Below are 25,480 nucleotides of genomic sequence, written 5' to 3' on the forward strand. Positions count from 1 at the left end.
ACAAAAGAATACAACATTGAAGACTCTTTTAATTTGAGGGCTCATATCTTGGTATACCCTGTTTATTTTTTTTTAAAGTGTCCCATCGCAGATTGCAAGTAAAAATTGTGTCAGAATTACCATTCGAAACTCTCTAACTTTAATCGGTAATTTCTTAGAGAGCGATAGAAAACATGGTGCTAATGAATAATGTACCCAGAAGCTCTTATTATAGGGTTGGCATGAATTCCACTTAATGACAAGCTTTCTCAAGCAGCAGTTGATTTAAAATCCTATTTTTCATTAGTAAAGTATAAAATGTTAATAATACCTTCCACTGTGCTGTTCTTTTGTAGCATAGTAGCATATATCTTCCCTGTTCACCATGGACTCTTTTAAAGATCTTACTAGTAACTTCCTATATCATAAATAAGATTTGTTCAAGAAATAAAAATGTGTGTTTTCCCATTGTTAGCTGTATGTTTTTCTAATAATCACATCTGAAGCTTATTATACGGTAATAGCCTTAAGATATTATTTTTTTAAATGTACTACTTTGGTCTTAATACTAGTTTTTAATCTCTTCTTGTTTCTATGAAGTCTGAATGAGATTTTCAAAATTGAATAATAATTTGATCCGTTAATCTTTTGAAGCTAGTAATTTTATTTTCCTCTCTTTACAGTCTCTGAGGTTCGCAAATGAATAGAGCTTCATTACCGCAGTCTGCATTTAATAACCATTATCCATTATCTTGTAATTAAGACTCCCTGTAACGAATCATGAGGACAATGCAAAAATACATAGTACATTTCTTTAATGAACTGGAAAATGTTCATCTTGTTCTATTTAGTAATGAGTTGCTGAATAGTCATTAAATCCACTGGAGAATAGAGCTAGATGGATTTTGAAGACTGTCTTGAGTTTGTGGTTAATCTATTAGAATTAAAATTTCATCTTCTATTTTTATCAACAGCTGATTAGAAGTCATTCTGTTTGACCAAATTGATTAGAAGACCATATACAAGGGCAGCTGTTGTTTAATGAAAGTTTTTAATGAAACTGTACCATGGAGACTTGTAATTACAGGCCTTAGAAAAGCTTTGAGTTGCCTTAGACCACAAAAATAGTATTGTGCTAAAGATTTCAAATTAGGAAAATAAAAAAATATGATTTAATATGATAGTATAAATTTATTATTAATTTTAATTTCAACTAATCACAGTTGAATATTAGTCTACTTAATGTGTTTCTTTTGACTTTTTCAGTCCTTTCATCTCTTAGTTTAGTCATTTAGATGAAATTATGGGCACTGATGAAAGAACATTTATAGGGATAGCTATTGTAATTTGAGATATTTTCTCATAAGGTTTTTTTCCCCCAGCTGAGCAGAGGTAAGCTTGGCTAATGTTAGATTTACGTGAGCTCTGAAGAGAGTCTGTAGTGCTGTGTGGTGTTGGTAATTCAAAATGTAGCATTTATTTCTCTAAAGTAATTTTGTTTTAGCAGAAGGGCAAAGGAAGCAATATTAAAATGAGAAGTAAAACAAAAGTGTGTCCTACTTAGTCCCATTGGAAAATCCATTTTTCTTTTGACAGTAGTAAAGTACTAATGTACTTTCTAAAATATTTTGTGTAATTAAAGCTAGATCTTATTCCTCTCTTAAAAAATAGCCAGTGTCTGCATGCCTGAACTATTTTTAGTGTCTTGTGGTCTCTGGCTCTCAATTGTCCTTTCTCAACACATCCCATACAGACACTAAATTTAGCATCTTAAAACTAGTGTCAGACCTCACGTTACCTAAAGGACAGAGCCCAATGTCTGTAGGTTCAAAGCTGTCTATAATATTTTCCTAAGGGATATTTACAGTCACATCTTCTAAAATGTACATTCATATGTCTATGTATATGCCCATCCTCCCACCTCACCTCCAACACAGACTTCTTAGATGTATTCATTCATTATTGTTCGGTATGCCTTAAACTTTCTTTGCTTTTGGTGTTTCTTCTTATGGTGGTGGTCTTCCACGTGTGCCCTCTCATCTTTAAATTTTGTCTCTCCTTCAAGCCCTGTACCACATTCCTTCTGTTCCATGAAGCCTTCCCGTATTATTCTAGCTAAAGTTATTTCTCTGATCCTTTGTAATTCTTATTGATCATAATACTTACTGGGCATATGATATAGTTTGGATTTTTGTCCCGTCCAACTCACATGTTGAAATGTGATTCCCAATGTTAGAGGTGGGGCCTCGTGGGAGGGGATTGGATCATGGGGGTGGATCCTTCATGAATGGCTTTAGCACCATCCATTTTGGTGATGAGTGAGTTCTTGCTCAGAGTTCACATGAGATCTGTTTTTTTAAAAGAGTGTGACACCTCCCTCCATCTCACTCCCACTCTCACCATCTGACATGCCTGCTCTCTTTGCTTTCTGCTGCGATTGTAAGCTTCCTAGGACCCTCACTAGGAGCAGATCCCAGCACCACACTTCCTGTACAGTCTGTAGAATTGTGAGCCAATTAAACCTCTTTTCTTTATAAATTACCCAGTGTATTAGTCCACAGGCTGTAGAGGAAGCATGGCTGGGGAGGCCTCAGGATACTTTTAGTCATGGTGGAAGGGGAAGCAGGCATGTCTTAAATGACTGGAGCAGGAAGAAGAGAGAGTAGGGGAGGTGCTATACACTTTTAAACAACCAGATCTCACAGTAACTCACTATCACGAGAATAGCACCAAAGGGGAAATCTAGCCCCATGATCCAATCTCTTCCTACCAGAGACACCTGAACATTGGGGGGTTACAATTTGACATGAGATTTGGGCAGGGACACAGACTTAAACCATATCACTCAGCCTCAGATATTCCTTTGTAGCAATGCAAGAATGGACTAACACAGAAAACGGGTACCAGGAGTGGTGTGTTGCTTTAAAGATAGCTGAAAATGTGGAAGCAGCTTTGGGACTGGGTAATGGAGAGGTTGGAAGAGTTTGGAGGGCTCAGAAAAAGACAGGAAGATAAGTTTGAAACTTATCAGAGACTGGTTAAATGGTGTGACAAAATGCTGGCAGAAATATGGACAGTGAAGTCAAGGCTGAGGAGGTCTCAGATGGAAATGAAGAAGTTATTGGGAACTGGAATGAAGGTCACCCCTGTTATGTCCTAGTGAAGAACTTGGCTGCATTATGTTCATGCCCTAGGGATCTGTGGAAATTTGACTTTAAGGGTGATGAACTAGGGTATCTGGAGGAAGAAATTTCTAAGCAGCAAGGCATTCATGATGTGGCCTGGATACTTCTAACAGCCTACAGTCACATGCAGGAGCAAAGGAATGACTTACTGTGAAACCTTATATTTAAAAGGGAAGCAGAGTATAAAAGTTGGGAAAATTTGCAGCCTTTCCCTGTGGTAGAGAAGGAATTCAAGCTATGGAGCAACCACTTGCTAGAGAGATTAGCTTGACTAAAAGGGAGCTAAGTGCTCATATATAAGACAGTGGGGAAAAGCCTTGAAGGCATTTCAGAGGTCTTCAAAGCAGCCCCTGCCATCACAGGCCCAGAGGCCTAGGAGGAAAGAATGGTTTTAGGGGACAGGCCCAGAGCTCCACTGCCTTGCACAGCCTCAGGATGCTGCCACCAGAATCCTGGAAGCTTTAGCTCCAGCCTCAACTGAAAGGACAACTGATACAGCTCAGGCTGCTGCTGTGGAGGGTACAAGCTGTAAGCCTTGCTGGCTTCCATGTGATGTTAAGCCGGGAGGTGCATGGAGTGCAAGAGTGAAGGGGGTCTGGCAGCTTCCATGCAGATTTCAGAGGATGTGTCAGAAAGACTGGGTACCCAGGCAGGAATTCTCTACTAAGGCAGTGCTGAAGGGAAATGTAGGGTGGGAGCCCACACACAGAGTCTCCACTGCAGCACTGTCTTAGTGGAATTGTGGGAAGGGGGCTGCCACTCTCCAAACCCAGAATGGTAGAGCCACCAGCAGCTTGCAACTACCACATGGAAAAGCCACAGGGCAGAGCTTTCTAAGGCCTTAGGAGCCCACCCCTTTCACCAGTGTGCCCTGGATGCAGGACATGGAGTCAAAGGAGATTATTTTGGAGCTTTAAGATTTAATGACTGCCCTGCTGGGTTGGGGCTTGCTTGGGGCCTGTAGCCCCTCCCTCTCTTTTTTGGCTGATTTCTCCCTTTGGGAATAGTAATGTTTACCCAGCGCCTGTGCCACTGTTGTATCTTGGAAGTAAATAACTTGGTTTTGATCTCACAGGCTCATAGGTGGAAGGAACTCATCTCCAGATAAGACTTTGGGCTTTAGACTTTGGCATTTTTGAGCTAAGACTGGAACAAGTTAAGACTTTGCAGAACTATTGACAGGGTATTATTGTGTTTTGCAATGTGGGAAGGACATGAGACTTGAGAGGCCAGATGCAGAATGATACAGTTTGGATGTTTGTCCCTTCCCAATCTCTTGTTAAAATGTAATCCCCAATATTGGAGGCAGGGCCTGACGGAAGGTGTTTGGATCATGGTAGTAGATCCCTCATGAATGTCTTAGCACCATCCCCTTGGTGATGAATGACTTCTCACAAGATCTAGTTGTTTAAAAAGAACGATCTCTCTCTCTTGCTCCTGCTCTTGCCATGTGACATGTGTGCTCCCTCTTTGTCTTCTGCCATGATCGTAGGCTTCCCAAGGGCCCTTACCAGGAGCCAGTCCTGATACCACACTTCTTGTACAGCCTGAAGAACTGTGAGCCAATTAAAGTTCTTTTCTTTATAAATTACCCAGCCTCTCAGGTATTCCTTTATAGCAATGCAAGAATGGACTAACACAGCGTATGTTCAGAACAGCTTAAGTACCAGATATATTCTTATTTCCACCCACACCTAATCTCTAGACAATAAAGGCTTGGCTTGATACTTAAGGACTTCCAGTTTCAGCTTTAACATATAAAGAGCTTGGAAGTTGTCACTCCTGTCCTTAGAGCAAGAAAAAGCAGAATTAACTGAAAATTAGTGACTTTTCTCAGACCCACCAAAGACCTGAGGTCACAAGGTAGGATATTTTATAATGATGAGGGGGTCATTTCTCCAAGAAGACGTAACAATCCTAAATATGCATCTAACAATAGAGCATCCAAATATGGGGCAAAAATTTGATAGAACTGCAAAAAAAGAAATAAACAAATCTACTATTGTAGCTGGAAACTTCAAAACTCCTCTTTTAGTCACTGATAGCCGAAGCAGGCAGAATAACAGCAAAGATATAGTTGACCTGAACAGCACTGTCACTCAATATGATCAAATTAACATTTATAGAAAACTTCATCCAACAACAGCAGAATACATATTCAAGTTCACATGGAACATTAACCAAGATAGACCACATTCTGGTCCATAAAACACACCTTAACAGATTTAAAAGTCTGAAAACCACACAAAGTATGTTATCAGACCACAATGGAACTAAACTAGAAATCAATAGCAGAGAGTTAGCTGAAAGATCCCCAAATGTTTGGAAATTAAACAACACACTCCTAAATAACATATGGGTCAAATAAGTCTCAAGAGAAATTTTAAAATACTTTGACCCAAATGAAAATAAAAATACACCACCAAAATTTGTAGGATGTTCCAAAAGCAGTGCTTAGAAAGAAATGTATGGCATTAGATGCATATATTAGAAAAGAATAATCTAAAGTCAGTATGCAAGCTTTCATCTTAGGAGGGTAGAAAAAGAAGAGCAATTTAAGCCTAAAGCAAACAGGAGAAATAGAAAGGAGAACAGAAATGATGAAATTGAAAACAAAAACAACAGAGAAATTTTTTTTTTTTTTAATATCCTAAAAGCTACTTTTTTTTTTTTTGGTTTGTTTTTTGTTTTCTGCCATAAGATTGGTAAACAGCTAGCTAGGCTAATCAAGATTAAAAGAGAAAAGACATAAATTACCCATATCGGAAATGAAAGAAGGGTCATCTCCTCTTCCCATGAATATTAAAAGGATAATAAAGGAGTGTATGAACAGCTTCATTTTCACAAATTTGATAACTTAGGTGAAATGGATCAATCCTCAAAAGACGTAAACAACCAAAACTCACAAGGAAAAATAGATAGTCTGAATAGGTCTTTATCTATTAAAGAAATTATTTAAATTAAATTTAATTTCTTTTATAAAGTAATGAATGTGACTTTTACATAAATTATACATATATTTACACATTTATGTAAATATATAAAATATTTTAATTATATGATAGAAATTATTTAAAAATTTAACAGATTACTAAAAACTATTTATAACCTTCCAAAAGAAAGCACCAGCTCTAGATGGCTTCATTGGTGAATTCTGCCAAACATTTAAAGAAGATATAATACCAGTCTTCCACAATCTCTTCCAGAAAATAGAAGAGAAATAGAAAGGAGAAATAGAAATAGAAAGAATGAGTGAGACCATTACTCATTCTGTGAGACCATTACTCCAAAACCAGATAAAGATATTGCCAGAAAGAAAACCTATAGATGAACATCTTTAATGAACATAGATACAAAAATCCTTAACAAAATATTAGCAAAATGAGTCCAACAATGTATAAAAATAATTATATGCCACAACCAAGTGGGATTTATTCCAAGTATGCAAGTCTGGTTCTCAACATAATATAATCCGTATCAGTAAGCCAAAGAAGAAAACTCATATGATCATATCAATTGATACTGAAAAGGCATCTGACAAATTCCAACACCCATTTATAAGAAAGACTCAGCAAACTAGAAATAGAGGGAAATATCTTCAACTTAATAAAGAACATCTGCAAACAAACCTCAGCCAACATACTTGATATTAAGAAACTTCATGCTTTCCTGCTAAGATCCTTCTAAGGACAAGGCACGGATATTCTCTCTTACCACTGCTGTTCAACATTGTACTGGAAGTCCTAGCTAGACAAGAAAAGGAAATAAGATGTGTACAGATCAGGAAGTTTGGTAGGCTAATCTTGAGTCCTGAAGATAGGTTGACATCCTAATCACTGAAACCTGTGAATGTTACCTTCTTTGGAAAAAAGAGCTATTGCAGGTGTGATTGATTTAAAGGTCTTGTGGTGAAATGATCATTCTGGATTATCCATATGGTCCCTAGATGGCATCATGACAAGTGTAAAAAGCAAGACACAGAGGGAGGTTAGACTTATAAACAAAAGGCTATATGAAGACAAAAGCAGAAATTGGAGTGATGCAGCTGAGAAATGGTGAAAGCCATTAGAAGAGGCGGGGACAGATTCTCCCTAGAGTCTCCACAGAGAGTATGGCTCTGCTGGCACTTTTATTTTGGACTTCAGGCCTCCAGAATGGTGAGAGAATGCATTTCTCTTGTTTTGAGCCACCAAGTTTGTGATCACTTCTTACAACAACCATAAGAAACGGGTATGAGAAGAAAGATATAAAACTGTCTTTGTTTACAAACAATATGATTGTAGAAAATCCCCCCAAATCAACAAACTCCTGAAATTGCTGAATGAGTTTTCCAAGGTTACACAATACAAGGTTAATATGCAAAATTCCATTGCCTTCCTGTCTACCAGCAATATACAGTTGGAATTTGAAATTTAGAAAACTATTTGCAAAAGCACCCGGTATCCATGGATTCCACATATTTACAGATATGTGTATATAAATGGGTTAATATGCACATATATTTCCCTGTGCAGTCAACTGAGAGAGCTAAAAGCAAGAACACTAGAGCAGCAATGAGCACAACTAGCACCCATATAGTAGTTTCCAATACTATTCTGCAGTAAAAGGAGCCAGGGCTCATTGGAGAAATGACTTATACCAGGACTGGTGCAGAAACCACACAAGATAAGCCCTGAGCATCTTGTAGTCTCAGAAAGTAAGTGCTTAAAAGACAGAAAAATCCACATGATGCAAAGGGATACAGGAAGCAACTGAAAGAGCTCCCAGTGGCCAAAGCTGGAACTGTGTGTACAGTAAAGTAAATAAAGTAGTGTGGGATTATAACCCAAGTGTACAATAAATATCTTCAAGTCTATACTGATATTAAGTAAATTATTGTAAATTTTAAAGTGGAGAAGACACAAATCTTCCCATATAAAAAATTCCAGGCTGCAGGTTCCAAGATGGCTGAATAGGAACAGCTCCAGTCTACAGCTCCCAGTGTGAGCGACGCAGAAGATGGGTGATTTCTGCGTTTCCAAGTGAGGTACTGGGTTCATCTCACTGGGACTTGTCAGACAGTGGGTGCAGCCCATGGAGTGTGAGCAGAAGCGGGAAGAGGCATCACCTCACCCGGGAAGCGCAAAGGGTCAGAGAATTCCCTTTCCTAGCCAAGGGAAGCCATGACAGATGGTACCTGGAAAATCAGGACACTCCCACCATAATACTATGCTTTTCTAACAGTCTTAGCAAAGGGCACACCAGGACGTTATATCCCATGCCTGGCTCGGAGAGTCCCACGCCTATGGAGCCTTGCTCACTGCTAGCACAGCAGTCCAAGATCGAATTGCAAGGCAGCAGCAAGGCTGGGGTGGGGGGCATCCACCATTGCTGAGGCTTGAGTAGGTAAACAAAGCGGCCAGGAAGCTCAAACTGAGTGGAGCCCACTGCAGCTCAGGGAGGCCTGCCTGCCTCTGTAGACTCTACCTCTGGGGGCAAGGCATAGCTGAACAAAAGGCAGCAGAAACTTCTGCAGACTTAAACATCCCTGTCTGACAGCTTTGAAGAGAATAGTGGTTCTCCCAGCATGGAGTTTGAAATCTGAGAATGGACAGACTGCCTTCTCAAGTGGGTCCCTGATCCTCGAGTAGCCTAACTGGGAGACACCTCCCATAGGGGCCGACTGACACCTCATACAGCCGGGTGCACTTCTGAGACGAAGCTTCCAGAAGAAGGATCAGGCAGCAACATTTGCTGTTTTGCAATATTTGCTGTTCTGCAGCCTCTGCTGGTGACACCCAGGCATACAGGGTCTGGAGTGGACCTCCAGCAAACTCCAACAGACCTGCAGCTGAGGGTCCTGACTGTTAGAAGGAAAACTAACAAACATAAAAGACATCCACACCAAAACCCTATCTCTAGGTCACCATCATCAAAGACCAAAGGTAGATAAAAACCACAAAGATGGGGAGAAAACACAGCAGAAAAAGCTGAAAATTCCAAAAATCAGAGCGCCTCTTCTCCTCCAAAGCAATGCAGCTCCTCGCCAGCAACAGAACAGCTGGCTGGAGAATGACTTTGACGAGTTGACAGAAGTAGGCCTCAGAAGATCAGTAATGGCAAACTTCTTTGACCTAAAGGAGGATGTTTGAACCCAGAGCGAAGAAACTAAAAACCTTGAAAAAAGATCAGATGAATGGCTAACTAGAATAAACACCATAGAGAAGAACTTAAATGACCTGATGGAGCTGAAAGCCATGGCACGAGAACTGTGTGACACATGCACAAGCTAGAGTAGCCGATTCAATCAAGTGGAAGAAAGTGTATCAGTGATTGAAAATCAAAGGAATGAAATGAAGTGAGAAGAGAAGTTTAGAGAAGGAAGAGTAAAAAGAAACGAACAAAATCTTCAAGAAATATAGGACTACGTGAAAAGACCAAATCTACGTCTGATTGGTATACCTGAAAGTGATGGGAAGAATGGAACCAAGTTGGAAAACACACTTCAGGATATTATCCAGAACTTCCCCAACCTAGTAAGGCAGGCCAACATTCAAATTCAGGAAATACAGAGAACGCCACAAAGTTGCTCAAGAAGAGCAACTCCAAGACACATAATTGTCAGATTCACCAAAGTTGAAATGAAGGAAAAATGTTAAGGGCAGCCAGAGAGAAAGGTCGGGTTACCCACAAAGGGAAGCCCATCAGACTAACAGCGGATGTCTCAGTAGAAATTCTACAAGCCAGAAGAGAGTGGGGGCCAATAGTCAACATTCTTAAAGAATTTTCAACCCAGAATTTCATATCCAGCCAAACTAAGGTTCATAAGTGAAGGAGAAATAAAATCGTTTACAGACAAGCAAATGCTGAGAGATTTTGTCCCCACCAGACCTGCCTTACAAGAGTTTCTGAAGGAAGCACTAAACATGGAAAGGAACAACTGGTACGAGCCACTGCAAAAACATGCCAAATAGTAAATACCATCAATGCTAGGAAGAAACTGTACCAACTAATGAGGAAAATAACCAGCTGACATCATAATGACAGTATCAAATTCACACATAACAATATTAACCTTAAATGTAAATGGGCTAAATACTCCAATTAAAAGACACAGACTGGCAAATTGGATAAAGAATCAAGACCCATCAGTGTGCTGTATTCAGGAGACCCATCTCATGTGCAGAGACAAACATAGGCTTAAAATAAAGGGATGGAGGAAGATCTACCAGGCAAATGGGGGAAAAAAAATAAGCAGGGCTTGCAATCCTAGTCTCTGATAAAACAGACTTTAAACAAACAAAGAACAAAAGAGACAAAGAAGGCCATTACATAATAATAAAGGGATCAATTCAACAAGAAGAGCTAACTATCCTAAATATATATGCACCCAATACAGGAGCACCCAGATTCATAAAGCAAGTCCTTAGAGACCTACAAAGAGACTTAGACTCCCATGCAATAACAATGGGAGTCTTTAACACCCCAGTGTCAACATTAGACAGATCAATGAGACAGAAGGTTAACAAGGATATCCAGGAATTGAACTCAGCTCTGCACCAAGCAGACCTAATAGACATCTACAGAACTCTCCACCCCAAATCAACAGAATATACATTTTTCTCAGCACCACATCGCACTTATTCCAAAATTGACCACATAGTTGGAAGTAAAGCACTCCTCAGCAAATGTAAAAGAGCAGAAACTATAAAAAACTCTCTGCCAGACCACAGTGCAATCAAATTAGAACACAGCATTAAGAAACTCACTCATAAGCGCACAACTACATGGAAACTGAACAACTTGCTCCTGAATGACTACTGGATACATAATGAAATGAAGGCAGAAATAAACATGTTCTTTGAAACCAATGAGAACAAAGACACAACGTACCAGAATCTCTGGGACACATTTAAAGCAATGTGTAGAAGGAAATTTATAGCACTAAATGCCCACAAGAGAAAGCAGGAAAGAACTAAAATCGACATTAAAATTAAAAGTTCTTTTAATTTAACAGAAATTAAAAGAACCAGAGAAGCAAGAGCACACATATTCAAAAGCTAGCAAAAGGCAAGAAATAACTAAGATCAGAGCAGAGCTGAAGAAGATAGAGACACATAAAAACCCTTCAAAAAATCTGTGAATCCAGGAGCTGGTGTTTTGAAAAGATCAACAAAATTGATAGACCGCTAGCAAGACTAATAAAGAAGAAAAGAGAGAAGGCTCAAATAGACACAATAAAAAACGATAAAGGGGATATCACCACCGATCCCACAGAAATACAAACTACCATCAGAGAATTTTGTAAACACCTCTATGCAAATAAAGTAGAAAATCTAGAAGAAATGGGTAAATTCCTGGACACATACACTTTCCCAAGACTAAGCCCAGAGAACGTTGAATCCCTGAATAGACCAATAACAGCCTGTGAAATTGAGGCAATAATTAATAGCCTACCAACCAAAAAATGTCCAGGACTAGACGGATTCACAGCCGAATTCTACCAGAGGTACGAGGAGGAGTTGGTACCATTCCTTCTAAAACTATTCCAATCAATAGAAAAAGAGCGAATCCTCCCTAACTCATTTTATGAGGCCAACATCATCCTGATACCAAAGCCTGGCAGAGACACAACAACAACAAAAAAGATAATTTTAGACCAATATCCCTGACGAACATTAATGCAAAAATCCTCAGTAAAATACTGGCAAACTGAATCTGGCAGCACTTCAAAAAGCTTATCCACCATGATCAAGTGGGCTTCATCCCTGGGATGCAAGGCTGGTTCAACATACACAAATCAATAAACATAATCCAGCATATAAACAGAACCCAAGACAAAAACCACATGATTATCTCAATAGATGCAGAAAAGGCCTTTGACAAAATTCAACAGCCCTTCGTGCTAAAAATTCTCAATAAATTAGGTATTGATGGGACACATCTTGAAGCAATAAGAGCTATTTATGACAAACCAACACCAATAACATACTGAATGGGCAAAAACTGGAAGCATTCCCTTTGAAAACTGGCACAAGACAGGGATGCCCTCTCTCACCACTCCTATTCAACATAGTGTTGGACACTCTGGCCAGGGCGTCAGGCAGGAGAAAGAAATAACTGGTATTCAATTAGGAAAAGAGGAAGTCAAATTGTCCCTGTTGGCAGTTGACATGATTGTATATTTAGAAAACCCCATCGTCTCAGCCCCAAATGTCCTTAAGCTGATAAGCAACTTCAGCAAAGTCTCAGGGTACAAAATCAATGTGCAAAAATCACAAGCATTGTTATACACCAATAACAGACAAACAGAGATCCAAATCATGAGTGAACTCCCATTCACAGTTGTTTCAGAGAATAAAATACCTAAGAATCCAACTTACAAGGGATATATAGGACCCAAAAAAAGAGGACACAAACAAATGGAAGAACATTCCATGCTTATGGATGGGAAGAATCAATATTGTGAAAATGGCCATACTGCCCAAGGTAATTTATAGATCCAATGCCATCCCCATGAAGCTACCAATGACTTTCTTCACAGAGCTGGAAAAAACTACTTTAAAGTTCACATGGAACCAAAAAAGAGCCTGCATTGCCAAGGCAATCCTAAGTCAAAGAACAAAGCTGGAGGCATCATGCTACCTGACTTCAAACTATACTACAAGGCTACAGTAACCAAAACAGCATGGTACTGGTACCAAAACAGAGATATAGACCAATGGAACCGAACAGAGCCCTCAGAAATAATACCACACATCTACAACGATCTGATCTTCAACAAACCTGACAAAAACAAGCAATGGAGAAAGGATTCCCGGTTTATTAAATGTTGATGGGAAAACTGGCTAGCCATATGTAGAAAGCTGAAACTGGATCCCTTCCTTACACTTTATACAAAAATTAATTCAAGATGGATTAAAAACTTAAATGTTAGACCTAAAACCATAAAAACCCTGAAGAAAACCTAGGCAATTCCATTCAGGACATAGGCATGGGCAAGGACTTTATGACTAAAGCACCAAAAGCAATGGCAACAAAAGCCAAAATTGACAAATGGGATCTAATTAAACTAAAGAGCTTCTGCACAGCAAAAGAAACTACCATCAGAGTGAACAGGCAACCTACAGAGTGGGAGAAAATTTTTGCAATTTACTCATCTGACAAAGGGCTGCAAAGAACTTAAACAAATTTACAAGAAAAAATTAAACAACCCCATCAAAAAGTGGGCAGACACTTCTCAGAAGAAGACATTTATGCAGCCAACAGACATATGAAAAAATGCTCATCATTACTGGTCATCAGAGAAATGCAAACCGAAACCACAAGGAGATACCATCACATACCAGTTAGAATGGTGATCATTAAAAAGTCAGGAAACAACAGGTGCTGGAGAGGATGTGGAGAAATAGGAACAGTTTTACACTGTTGGTGGGACTATAAACTAGTTCAACCATTGTGGAGGACAGTGTGGCGATTCCTCAAGGATTTAGAACTAGAAATACCATTTGACCCAGCCATCCCACTAATGGGTATATACTCAAAGGATTATAAATCATGCTGCTATGGAGACACATGCACACGTATGTTTATTGCGGCACTATTCGCAATAGCAAAGACTTGGAACCAACTCAAATGTCCATCAATGACAGACTGAATTAAGAAAATGTGGCACATGTACAGCATGGAATACTATGCAGCCATAAAAAAGGATGAGTTCGTGTTCTTTGTAGGGATGTGGATGAAGCCGGAAACCATTATTCTGAGCAAACTATCAGAAGGACAGAAAGCCAAACACCACATATTCTCACTCATTGGTGGGAATTGAACAATAAGAACACTTGGACACAGGGTGGGGAACATCACACACCAGGACCTGTCGTAGGGTGGGGGGTGGGGGGAGGGGGGAGGGATAACATTAGGAGAAATACCTAATGTAAATGACGAGTTTATGGGTGTAGCACACCCACATGGCACATGTATACATATGTAACAAATCTGCACACTGTGTACATGTACCCTAGAACTTAAAGTATCAAAAAAAACTTGCCCTGGAATCTCATACCTCAGCATAAAGCATAAAATTTCTATCCATCTTTATGTCAGAACAAAAGTTTGCATCAGCTGTTAATAACACCAGTGAAAAAATATGATTAATAATAATTGATTAAATTGTATCTCTGAAGGGTAAATGCACCTGATAGCAATAACTTAAGCATACCCTTAGAATGACCCTGTATGGCAGACACATCTGAATGTGTGTCCCAAGCTAGGGAGTTTGGGGGTGGCCAACCCAGAAATTATTCCTTGTTTATGAAGAACATCTGAGCCCCTGGCCTGAACCATGGAAGTGAAACACAGGCTGTACATGGGATTGAGGCCCTAAGTTTTGGGTTAAATGGTGAAGGTTGCCAGGTGGAGGTCATTAGGGGAAGGTCTTCAGTGAAAATGCTATATAAACTGCATGCTGTTTGCAAGTGGTTGTAGTGTTCCTGCGCTGCCCAGTGCCACTGGGCCATATGGTTATGTTGTCCGGCCCACCAACACTGGACTTTCTCTTCTGTGTGTAAGCCCTTAATAGAACCCCATATCTCCTTTGCTGAAAAAAAAAATTCCAAGTAATTTATGTAGCCAAGCCCCCTCGGGGAGGTGGATTATGACTTCCCACTCCTTAAGTGTGGGATACCCATAATGACTTCTTTTCAAAGAGTACAGTATGAAAATGGGAAAAAAAGATAAGCTTTACAGTGGAGAAACCGAGCCAACACTACCTCAGCCAAATGCTCATGGTCAGCACCAACAGTGGTAAATCATGGTGCTAGTATGTGCCCTTGACATCATGTGATGAACATAGCAGTTTCCCTCTGTGGTCTTCCCAAACCCATAACCTCAGTCCAGTGATGAGAAAAACATTTAACAAATCCCAATTGAGGGACATTCTGCAAAACACTTTGCGGAATGTAAAATGCTGACCAGTACTTTCAGAACTGTCAAGATCATCAAAATAAAATAAGAAGAAGCTAAGAAACTATCACAGCCAAGAGGAATCTATGGAGACATGACAAATGTAGTATGCTAGATGGGATTGGTTATTGAGTCATGCTAAAGAAATCTAAATGAAGTGTGGACTTTGGTTAATAATATATCAGCATTGATTCCTTAATTGTTACAAAATGTACCGTAATTATGTAAGATAGCAATAATAGGGAAAACTGGGTGTTGGGTATTTGGAAACTGTATTATTGCTGTAATTTTTCTGTATATTGAAATTTGTTCTAAAACTAAAAGATTATTTAAAAATAAACTATTTTGTTCTGAGCCAACAGTCCAGTTTTGTTACTGGGACTGAAATGAAACACAAAATTATTTTCCCTTCTTCGTTAGTCAGTTAAAGGTGGAAAATACTGTAGTTTTCTTTTTCTTGGTAGCTGTCTCCATCCATCTAGAAATTATTTATTGAGCTTCTCCTGTGTGTCATGTTCTGAGGATACAGAATAATATAAGAAAGATGCAGCACCTGCCCCTAAACGTCCAGAAAAGGGCATCGACATGCAAATAATGTGTGGGCCACTGTAGCTACTGCTGGGTTACTGTTGCTGCCATAGTAGATCTTCTGCTTTGCTCTCCTTAATATATTAGACAGAGAGTCTCTACTCCGCCCTTCTGAAGGAGTTTGGCTCTTTTGATTAACTTCAGGTGGTGTGGTTTTTAAGAGATAATGCCTTGTTTTTAGATCTCCAAAGGCAGCCTTGGTTTTTTTTTTTTTTTTTTTAATTATTATTTTTTTAGACGGAGTCTCACTCTGTTGCCCAGGCTGGAGTGCAGTAGTGCAATCTCGGCTCACTGCAACCTCTGCCTCCTGGGTTCAAGCAATTCTCCTGCCTCAGCCTCCCAAGCAGCTGGGACTACAGGCACCCGCCACCATGCCCAGCTAATTTTTTGTGTGTTTTTAGTAGAGACGAGGTTTCACTGTGTTGGCCAGGCTGGTCTTGAACTTCTGACCTTGTGATCCGTCAGCCTCGGCCCCGCAAAGTGCTGGGATTACAGTTGTGAGCCACCACGACCAGCCAGTAGCCTTGGTCTTCTGTCTTAATCTTCTCTTCCAATATGCTTAACATAATTTAGGTGATATCCATTATTATACCCAAAAGCCTTCTAGTGAATCAAAAGATGCCACATATTAGAAAAACACATCTTAATATCATTATGGATTCTTTGGGGATGTTTCCCTCACCTTCTTACATCTGTGTGTTGGCTTTAATCTCTTCTTTCTGATTGTCTTATTTCTGATGTTGGAGGCATCAGGCATCAGTTCTATAGTCTGTTCATCATGCATTTATTCATGAACTTAGTGTATGCCTGGCTCAAGGCCTTTACACTTTGTTTTCCTGCTTGTAATGCTGCATCCCCACATTTCCTTCATTCAGTCTGTATTTGGATTTCATTAGTTAGGGATGCTCTTATGATAACTCTTTAAATATAGCTGCCCGTCACCAACTCCACCACTCCCTGTCTCATTACATTGTATTACATTTCTCCATAGAACTTATCTCCACTTGACATTTGTTTCTTTCTTGTCTTTCTCTTCTAGAACACCTGCTCACAAAGGCAGGAACTTTTTGTTCATTGGTTGGTCTATTCCCAGCATCTTTAGCGCAGAGTATGGCACGTGGTAGTACTCAGTAAATATTTGTTGAGCAAATGCATGCATGGTAGTCATGTCTCCAATTTCTCCCAGGCAGCCTGCAGACCCAAAGAAATGAAGGCGTCCAGTGACCTGCTCTGATGCATTGGTGTCCATGGAATTTGTATAGATTGCAGTCCTACCTAAGTCCTTGCTTCATTTCTATTTGTGTAATAATTGACAGTTTTCAGAGTGCTTTCGCATAGATTGTCCCTTTTGATGCTTTGTGTGATCCTATGAAGCAAGTAGGAATTTCTTAGACGTATCGTACAAATGAGGAATTTGTAAGGGGATGGAATTTCAAAGGTAACTATGAGAGCCAGAGCTAGAAACCAGATCTAGTGACTTCTAGCTCATCTGGTGATTACACGGGGTTCACGTTTCATCTCCACCCGTGTCTACATTGGTTTTGAGGGCAAGGTCTTGAATTTTCTGTTTTTCTATTTTTCCATATGCCTTATATACAGTGTGCTGAATAAAGGTGTGTTTCTTTGGGCCTTTTGGCCACTTCAACTTTTATCTTTGATTTCGTTAATGGACTTTGGGAGGATGTTAGAGACTTGTTTTAGGTATGGTGCCACGGATTCCATAGGTTAGGGCCATGAATTTGCACACAAATCACCTAGGAATGTTGGTTATTAGATTCTGATTTAGTTGACCTGGTGTAGTGCCTGAGAGTATGCATATTTAACAGCCTCTGGTAATGCCCATGCTGCTGATACATCTTCCACACTGACTATTTCAGGGCCTTGTAACACGTGAAAGATGTATTCTTTGTTTGACTATCTGACTGTGTGAACCTAGGTAAGTTTATTGGAGACACTGTGATGGATTGTTTAGGCTAGATTACTTTGGTTAAAATCCTGCCTTTCCATTTACTGTGTGATCTCAGGTAAGTTACTTAACTTTTCTGAGACTCAATTTCCTCATTAAAAGTAGAGATCGTATTACTATGATCTCTATTTTTAGCTCATACAGGTATTGACTGATTGACTGAATTAATATTTGTAAAGCACCTAGATTCATAATGCATGGCACTCAATGAATCTTAACTACTGTGATCATTTCTTTGTCTCCTTGTATTATTCTGTTAAACTACATTAATAGGTTTAAGATACATTCGAAGGAAGGGAAGTTGTTTAAGATATTTGCAAGGTATGAAATAGCATGGTGTCTTTTGTGGAAATGCTAATCTCGGAAGACAGTTCTTTCATTAATGAACAATGCAGTAGAAATCAGCTAATGGTGATTTTTCTTGAGCTGTCACAACTGTATACTGTGTACTTTTCATTAAGCAGGAGCAAATTAGGAGAAAATGAGTAGGCACTCCAGTTTTGTAGTAAAATATTATGATGTATAATATTAAGCATAGGGCATAAAATTGTTTTTATTCATCTCAGTTATGTATTAAATGAACCAACTTGATTTTAATTGGCATTGTGGAAATACGGAGGCAAGAGTATCAGAGGTCACTGAGAATATATTTGGTGCCTAATATAGTGATGGTAAGGGGGAAAAAGTATGAACATAATTATTTTAAAGGGAGATTTTGGTTCTAGTTTTTCCAATAATTAATGAAAAAAAACCATTGGATTTCTTCGGGAAAAAATTTACACAACTCATTTCTCCCACTGACTCAAAAGTGTAAAAAAAAAAAATCTTTAATTAACATGAGTTTTTCTTATTTTTGTTTTAGGATCAGATTTTATTAAGACCTCTACTGGAAAAGAAACAGTAAATGCCACCTTCCCAGTAGCTATAGTAATGCTACGGGCCATTAGAGATTTCTTCTGGAAAACTGGAAACAAGGTATATTATTGCCAGCAAATCTTTCTTCAGAGTAAAGATAATGTTATTTATAATACTAGTTACAGCCACAATAACTGTCTTTATATGGAGAAGCTGTGAATGAATTACCTTTGTTAAGATAAATGTTTAATTTACCTTTCATTATAAAAGAACACATTGATGGAGCAAAATTGTGATTAACAGAAAGTGAGTTGTGAGTGTGGGAGTGAGTACGTGTGATCAAGATGTAAACTCACTTTATGTCCTTTTGTTAACCGAAGACAATTTTGTCACTGACAAGAGATTCCTAAATGGGTTCTTTAACGAACTAATTCTGCTGCAACACAGAGGCTTTCTCACAAGGCGTTGGCCAGTGAAAACAGGTTAATGCAGAAATTAAACTTCCTTGAGGAATGGAAAGAATTGCAGAGTAACATTTATTGAATGATAAGCTGTGGTGGCGATATGAAAAGTATGCAATATAATGGGAAATAATCTTTTCCTGTCATTATTGAAGGACACACATAAATTGGTTTTTCTGTTGGGAAACCCCCGGTCCAGAAAAACTTATTACTTTTAATAATATGAGGTGAAGAGAAAATTCTCGAGGAGATGAACTTATTAAACAAAATAATGAAATGCTGTGAAACAGCAGGGAAAAGGTAGCTAGACGTTATATAGCTCTTGAATTAAATATCAATTTTTGCGTTTTATGGCAGTTGGATGTGCTCTTTGGAAGACTGTTAAGCTGAGGAGGGTGTATACTAGCTTTTGTCAGCTTTTCGAAAAATAATACATATTTTTTGAAACATATGAAGTTAACAGGAAAAATGCGTATGAGGTGCTTTTTTAAGAATGAGTTTGGATTTTCCTTTTCATCTCAAGTTACTTGTTTAGCTGCAAATTATCTCAAAGGATTTTTTTTTACATGATTTGAGAGAAAGGTTGTGTGTGTGTGTGTGTGTGTGTGTGTGTGTTTAATGACACTTTCCCTTCCTGAGAGGCATCTTTTAAATCTAGTCTCTTGATTTCTGCCGAATAGAAACCCCAAAAAGACCTTTAATCCTTTGTCCATTGGATGTGATGACTTCATATGTAAGTGTAGCTTCAGTTTATTTTGGAATAGGTGATTTTTTTTTTAACACACTAGTTTATGAGAGGAAATAAACTCCTTCCAGAATTTTCACACTTAGAATAACTTCACATCTTAATTATGAATAGGATAAATATCATTGTGATCTACATGAGAAAGCTGACCCAACTCGAATAACCTCTACCTGGTAGACTTTCTGCAATTATCCAAATAAGTTAAAAGACTTTTTGTTTAAATAAGCTGTAAAAATTATAAATCTATCTTTGGTCCTCAGTTGAAACTACCACCACTCATGTGATTGTGATTCTCATTCTTAGCCAAAGAACATCAAACCACATGTGAAACTTTTCATACTTATAGATGCCTAGGCCCCCATCCCTGATGGTTTTGGGTCTGGCGTAGTCCTCAGGCATCTGTTTGCATTAAGTTCCATTGCCAGGGTTCAAACTTGCCACTGGGGACCCAATCCAGTTTTGTTCTCAAGAAACATTTATTGGGTAGTTAACCATTTGCGATGTTAACCTGTGTTAAATGCTGGAATGGAAAAATGAGTACGTCCCTTCTCAGGAGAGCTCTTAGACAACAAGCAAAGAATGTCAATGAAATTTTTAAGTGCTCGGTGTTCCAGGCCAGAGTACAGAGGGAGGGACACTTTGCTGTCTTTCAGTCCTTTCTTTTTAATTGTATTGATTCTTTCCCTCGGTAATAAATAAGTCCATCCTAGTTTTATTAAGACAAAGACAGGCACAGGCCAAATTGTATTCATTTAATCATATTTGATTTCAAACAAAGAGGCTCTGTGTATGTGTTTGCAAATCAGGTGCAGCCTTTCGGGTTGTTGACAAGTTGCTCGCGCGGCCCTTAGACTCTAAAGTTTCTACGTCGTTGATTTAAGGGTGTTTTCAAATGAGATAGGCCACCTTCCAGACCATGATTAGTATCACTCCTGAGAAGCAGAGGTTTAATATTTCATAACTGATTTCATTGCAGATTTATGTTTTCCATATTCTTTCTCTTAAAAAAAAAAAAGGATAAACTTATGTTAGAACCTCTCTGGAAACAGACAGGCTGACACAAACTGAACTGTATAGAAAATCTATAAGAAGCACTGCCTAATTGACAAAAATGCTCCTATGATTAACATGTATGCTAATATCAACTAATTGATTTTTTTGGCTTCTTCTCAACAAATAACCTCATCCTACTTAACCCGCCTACTACCTTACAGAGTCATAGCTTGGGCTCCAGAGTAACAGCAGATACCTTTGGAATCCCTGCACTGCTACTGCTTAGTTGTGTGATGTTGTGTAATTGAGGCAGGGAAACCAGTTAAAAGACTTTAACTGATACTTCCTGTGAGAACTGATAAGTGAGAGTATAGCAGAAAGTGTGCATATGGGGGGTAAGGAAAGTAAGGAGGTAGAATTGGCAGGACTTAAATATTGGGTGTGGTGTGGCCAGGGAATGGTGGAGTTTGGGTTAAACTAGAAGGTTTCCTGCTTGGGTAGATAATAGACTATATTCATTTAATGTCTCCCTTCTCTAGCATTCTGTTAGCAGTCATCTGCTGGGGCAACCAGTCATAGCCCTGAGTGGTAAAATGTGAGAGATTTAGTATTCAGGCTGTGAGGTGTTGTTCTGACCACTAATATCTATAGATTCCCGACTGTACTGCATAGCCAGGTTCCCGAAACATGTAAGTTTTATTATATATCAGAGTTTTATTATATATGGAACATATCTTTCATTTCCTAATGGATACAGGGACATCATTTACGAATATCAGATATTGACTGAATTGGGCTGTGTTATGGTCCACCCTTAAAGACTACTGGAGTATGAGGAGCCCCCCATGGTGTTTTCCTACTGCTCTTATGTAACTGGTCTGCCAGCTTTTTAGAGCTGTGTGTGCCTGCAACTTAGAAAAAAAATCCCTGCAGTTAAATTGATTAAAACAACTGTCAACTTTCCTTGCTGTATTGCTGCCAGTTTGGTTAGGGTAACCTTGCAGCCTTGCTGATTCTGTCCTTTGATTTTAAATGCGTGTGTCTTTTGAACCTCAAGATGAAGGCTGAGAAGTGACTCTACAGGCTTACTTGTAGAAATGTAGAATGAATGGGCTTTTGTAATCTGTTTTCCTATGTATTGACACCTTCCTTGTTTATTCCAGGTTCACAGCTATAGTCTAGATGGTTGAGGTTTATGACTTTCCAATAAGTGAAATGTTAATGAGGGTTACTAACCCTCAGTGGTATCTCTTCAGAAGCAGTGACATTCTTCCAAAAATCTTGGGAAAGTTTTTCTGTAGTGTGAATGGGCATGAGTCACTGATCTAAGCCCTTTCACTGGATGAAGTGAAAAGATTTTTTTTTTCAACAAAATAAACATATTATTATTTTTAAAAGAAATCCAGTAACAATAAAGGTTGTTCTATTCTCTGCCTTCCCATTTAGATAGGCTTTAAACCAGCAGGAGGCATCCGCAGTGCAAAGGATTCCCTTGCTTGGCTCTCTCTTGTAAAGGAGGAGCTTGGAGATGAGTGGCTGAAGCCAGAACTCTTTCGTATAGGTGCCAGTACTCTGCTCTCGGACATCGAGAGGCAGGTGAGTAATAATCTCTGTCTTTGGAATAAATTGACACGTGTTTTTGAGAAAGGAATTGAAAAGTCCAATTGAGAACTGGAGATAAAAACTCATCTGATGGACCTCATCCTACCCAATCCTCTACCTTTTCTTCCAAGCAAACCTCCATCACAAGTGAGTAGGGTGGAGATTCTGCTGAAGCGCATACTAGTGAGGCTTTAAAATGAAATGTTCGTTAAAACTATTCATTATTATTTGATAGTATAACTATTAACTGATGTGTATAATTATAGAATGATTGTTAATTAAACTCTGCTTTTCCTCACAGATTTACCATCATGTGACTGGAAGATATGCAGCTTATCATGATCTTCCAATGTCTTAAATTAGTCACCACTTCCAGAAAAGTTCTTTAGGACAACGCTTAAAAATTATTTTTCTACACAATTGCTAAAATTATTTAATTAAAACATTGGGTAATAGGTAACTGGCATTCCTCTCCTTAAAATTTCTACCGAGCTTAAAGAATGGAATGGAAAAACCAAACTCATCCACATGTGGTACTCGTTTCAGGCACATCTGAAATGATCTTAATTACTAGAAGATCTGCACTATTAACTTTGTGAAGGGTTTCTCCTAAAAACCCTTAAGTAAAATGTTAATGGTAGCTTTGACAACATCAAATTCTAAGGTGGAAAAAAACAGTATTAAACTGCCCAAGCAGTGTGCCCTAGCAAAGGAAAATGCAACATTCCGCAAGTGCTGCTGTAACGACTTCAGGAGTCACTGATTCAGCACTAATTTCCTGCCGTGAAAACTCATCTTTCATTTTCGCAATGGGTATGTGCTTTTATTAATTGTCGTGCTGATGAACTTTCTGGCATTGTTATATACAACTATGAATATCATTAAAGTTTTTTAAATAATAAAGTTCCTATAGTTTATTTTTTTAAAAAAAACTTAAAAGTATTACAATACATAATGAAAAAGTAATACGTGAAACATAAAAAGAGATTTGATCAGTGAGTCTCTGAATCTCTCTAGTTGATTCCTTGGGTATGTATCTGTAAAACACCCTAGTACATTATTAATGAATGCAACTTATGTATGTGTTCTGAAACTCTTCAAATTTTCTGGTATAGTGAATGGAGGAAAACAGTAGATATTAACAGTACTTGCTATGTAATAAGCTTTACATGTATCAATTTATTTAACTCTGATTTAATCCTCATAATAGTAAGGCAAATACAGTAAGGGGTTTGATCCTTATAGCAGTAAGTACTGATGTAATCATCCTTTTATACAGACGGGACTGAGGAACAAAGAATTTAAGCAACATGCCAAAGGTTGCTCAAAATTAGCAGAGTTAAAAATCAAGCCCAAGCAGACAGGCGGGCTCCCAAGTGCGTGCAGTCACCCCCAGGTCTCCCTTTCCCTCGATACACATAGTCAGGTGTACATAAACAGAGCTCCCATCAGCTGAGGGGACGGTAATCTGCCTCGTGCTGGCTGGTTTTTCTGCTGTCTGTCTGTCCCAGCCTCGCTCTTCTGGAGATTCTGCTTGCTAGCACCTCTACCTCGTTACAGAATGTGTTTCTTTAAATGGTGATTTTCATCAGGAGAGTCTTTTTCTTCCCTGAATGGCTCTCCAGTTGCTCATAAGCAAAAACCTGGACTGGAAGTCAGTTTTGGTTTCATCTTCTCACCTGCTGAATTCTAGCCTGAACTCTCCCTCTTTGACTCCTTGGTCCAGTCAGTTCACATCTCTTGACCTCAGTTTCTTCATCTGTAAAGAAAATGGGTTGGGGCAGATGATGTCAAAGTTCTTTCAGACCTAAAATTATATTACCCTAAGGATAATTAGAACAAATTCAAGACAATGTTTTATGGCTAAAAAGAGAAAACACTTTTGTACCAATCTAAATTAGAATTTGCCTCTCGGGAGACAATTTAGCAAGTCCCTCAGAGCACCTCTCTTAACTGTAAATGAAATGACTAAAATAAGAATAGAAAAGAAATTCAATTTTTCCCCATTGCCTTAGCAGGATGCCAACTTTTGACTTGTGCCTTTGGATATGGTCAGTGGCTCCGAACGTGTATTCAGCCTCATAATATGCTAGCCCAGGTGCCCACCAGTGCAATGGCCGGTCACCTTTGGAGAAGAAACATTACAGAAAAATAATTACAGTCTATCATCTTTGAAGCTTTTCCAATTTCACAGGGGGTTCTGTTTTCCTCCCATTAAACCCAGCTGGTCATTTTAGTTGATCAAGTGAACAGGCATCATTATCTTCAATTTTAATTTATATGAGGCATCCACTGAAATTGACCTCTGTGGACAATTACAGATTCACATAGGAAATTAAGATTAGTGAGTCCCTCAGATCTATTAGAGGCTGATGAGCATGGCCTGATCTAAAGGTAAGTAATGTTATATTTGGGGGGAAATTTTATTCCAAGGACTGTGGGACTGTTCATCTGGGAATGTCTGCACATCCTTACCTGGCTCTTGAAATCAAATGTAACACAGATGACTTTAATAGGAACACCTTCATTAATGTTGATTGCTATGAAAACGTAAGAGGAAGAGGTCATTTCTGAGGTGACTATGATTTACTGCAAGCTGATGTGTGTACTTCAGAACATTGGGATCAGATGCTTTATACAATCAGAAAATGACCTTCTGTGTTCTGTGTTTAAAGCTTCTAAGTTAATAAAAGCACCCTGCCCTGTTGCAATTGTTCAGTAAGCATATTAGGCTTTAAAGTTATTTTTGAAACAATCAGTCATAACGTGGGAGCATAAAGAGACTTTAGAGAACATGTAGTTCAACACTTTTTTTTTTTTACATTGAGAAACGAAACAGATTGGAGAAGTCACTTGTGCAAGACCACATAGAATGTCAGAGCTGATGCCAGAACGTACATCCCCACCACATGACGAATTATTTTACAACACATACCCTAGTCTTTGGAACTGAACATTTCTCACTTGTTTACGCACCCTGCTCTATCTAATCATGTTTGTCACCATGTAAACTTAAGACTTACAAGAGATTCACCTTTGCCTCTTGGAGTCTTCGAAATGGTGTTTTAGAGACCAACCTTCTCAATCTATACCAAGTGATAGTGTGATAGCATGGTTGATTTCATCTGTTAGAATCTCAGAATTTTGGATGACCTCTAAAATT

The 25,480-nt window shown here is 38.7% G+C and overlaps 1 protein-coding gene across 1 annotated transcript in view; it reads left to right on the forward strand.

The window, feature by feature from the left end:
• Positions 1-23,220, forward strand: part of DERA (deoxyribose-phosphate aldolase) — a 129,795-nt gene extending 106,575 nt beyond the window's left edge. Inside the window, exons 7-9 of the mRNA XM_015151207.3 lie at positions 18,524-18,636; positions 22,162-22,311; positions 22,619-23,220. Of these exons, the coding sequence (XP_015006693.1) occupies positions 18,524-18,636; positions 22,162-22,311; positions 22,619-22,675 (320 nt within the window). The 3' untranslated portion in view covers positions 22,676-23,220. The remainder of the gene's footprint in view (positions 1-18,523; positions 18,637-22,161; positions 22,312-22,618) is intronic.
• The last annotated feature ends 2,260 nt before the right edge of the window (positions 23,221-25,480 follow it).

This window comes from Macaca mulatta, chromosome 11, assembly GCF_049350105.2.
Source record: "Macaca mulatta isolate MMU2019108-1 chromosome 11, T2T-MMU8v2.0, whole genome shotgun sequence".
Taxonomy (NCBI): Eukaryota; Metazoa; Chordata; class Mammalia; order Primates; family Cercopithecidae; genus Macaca; species Macaca mulatta.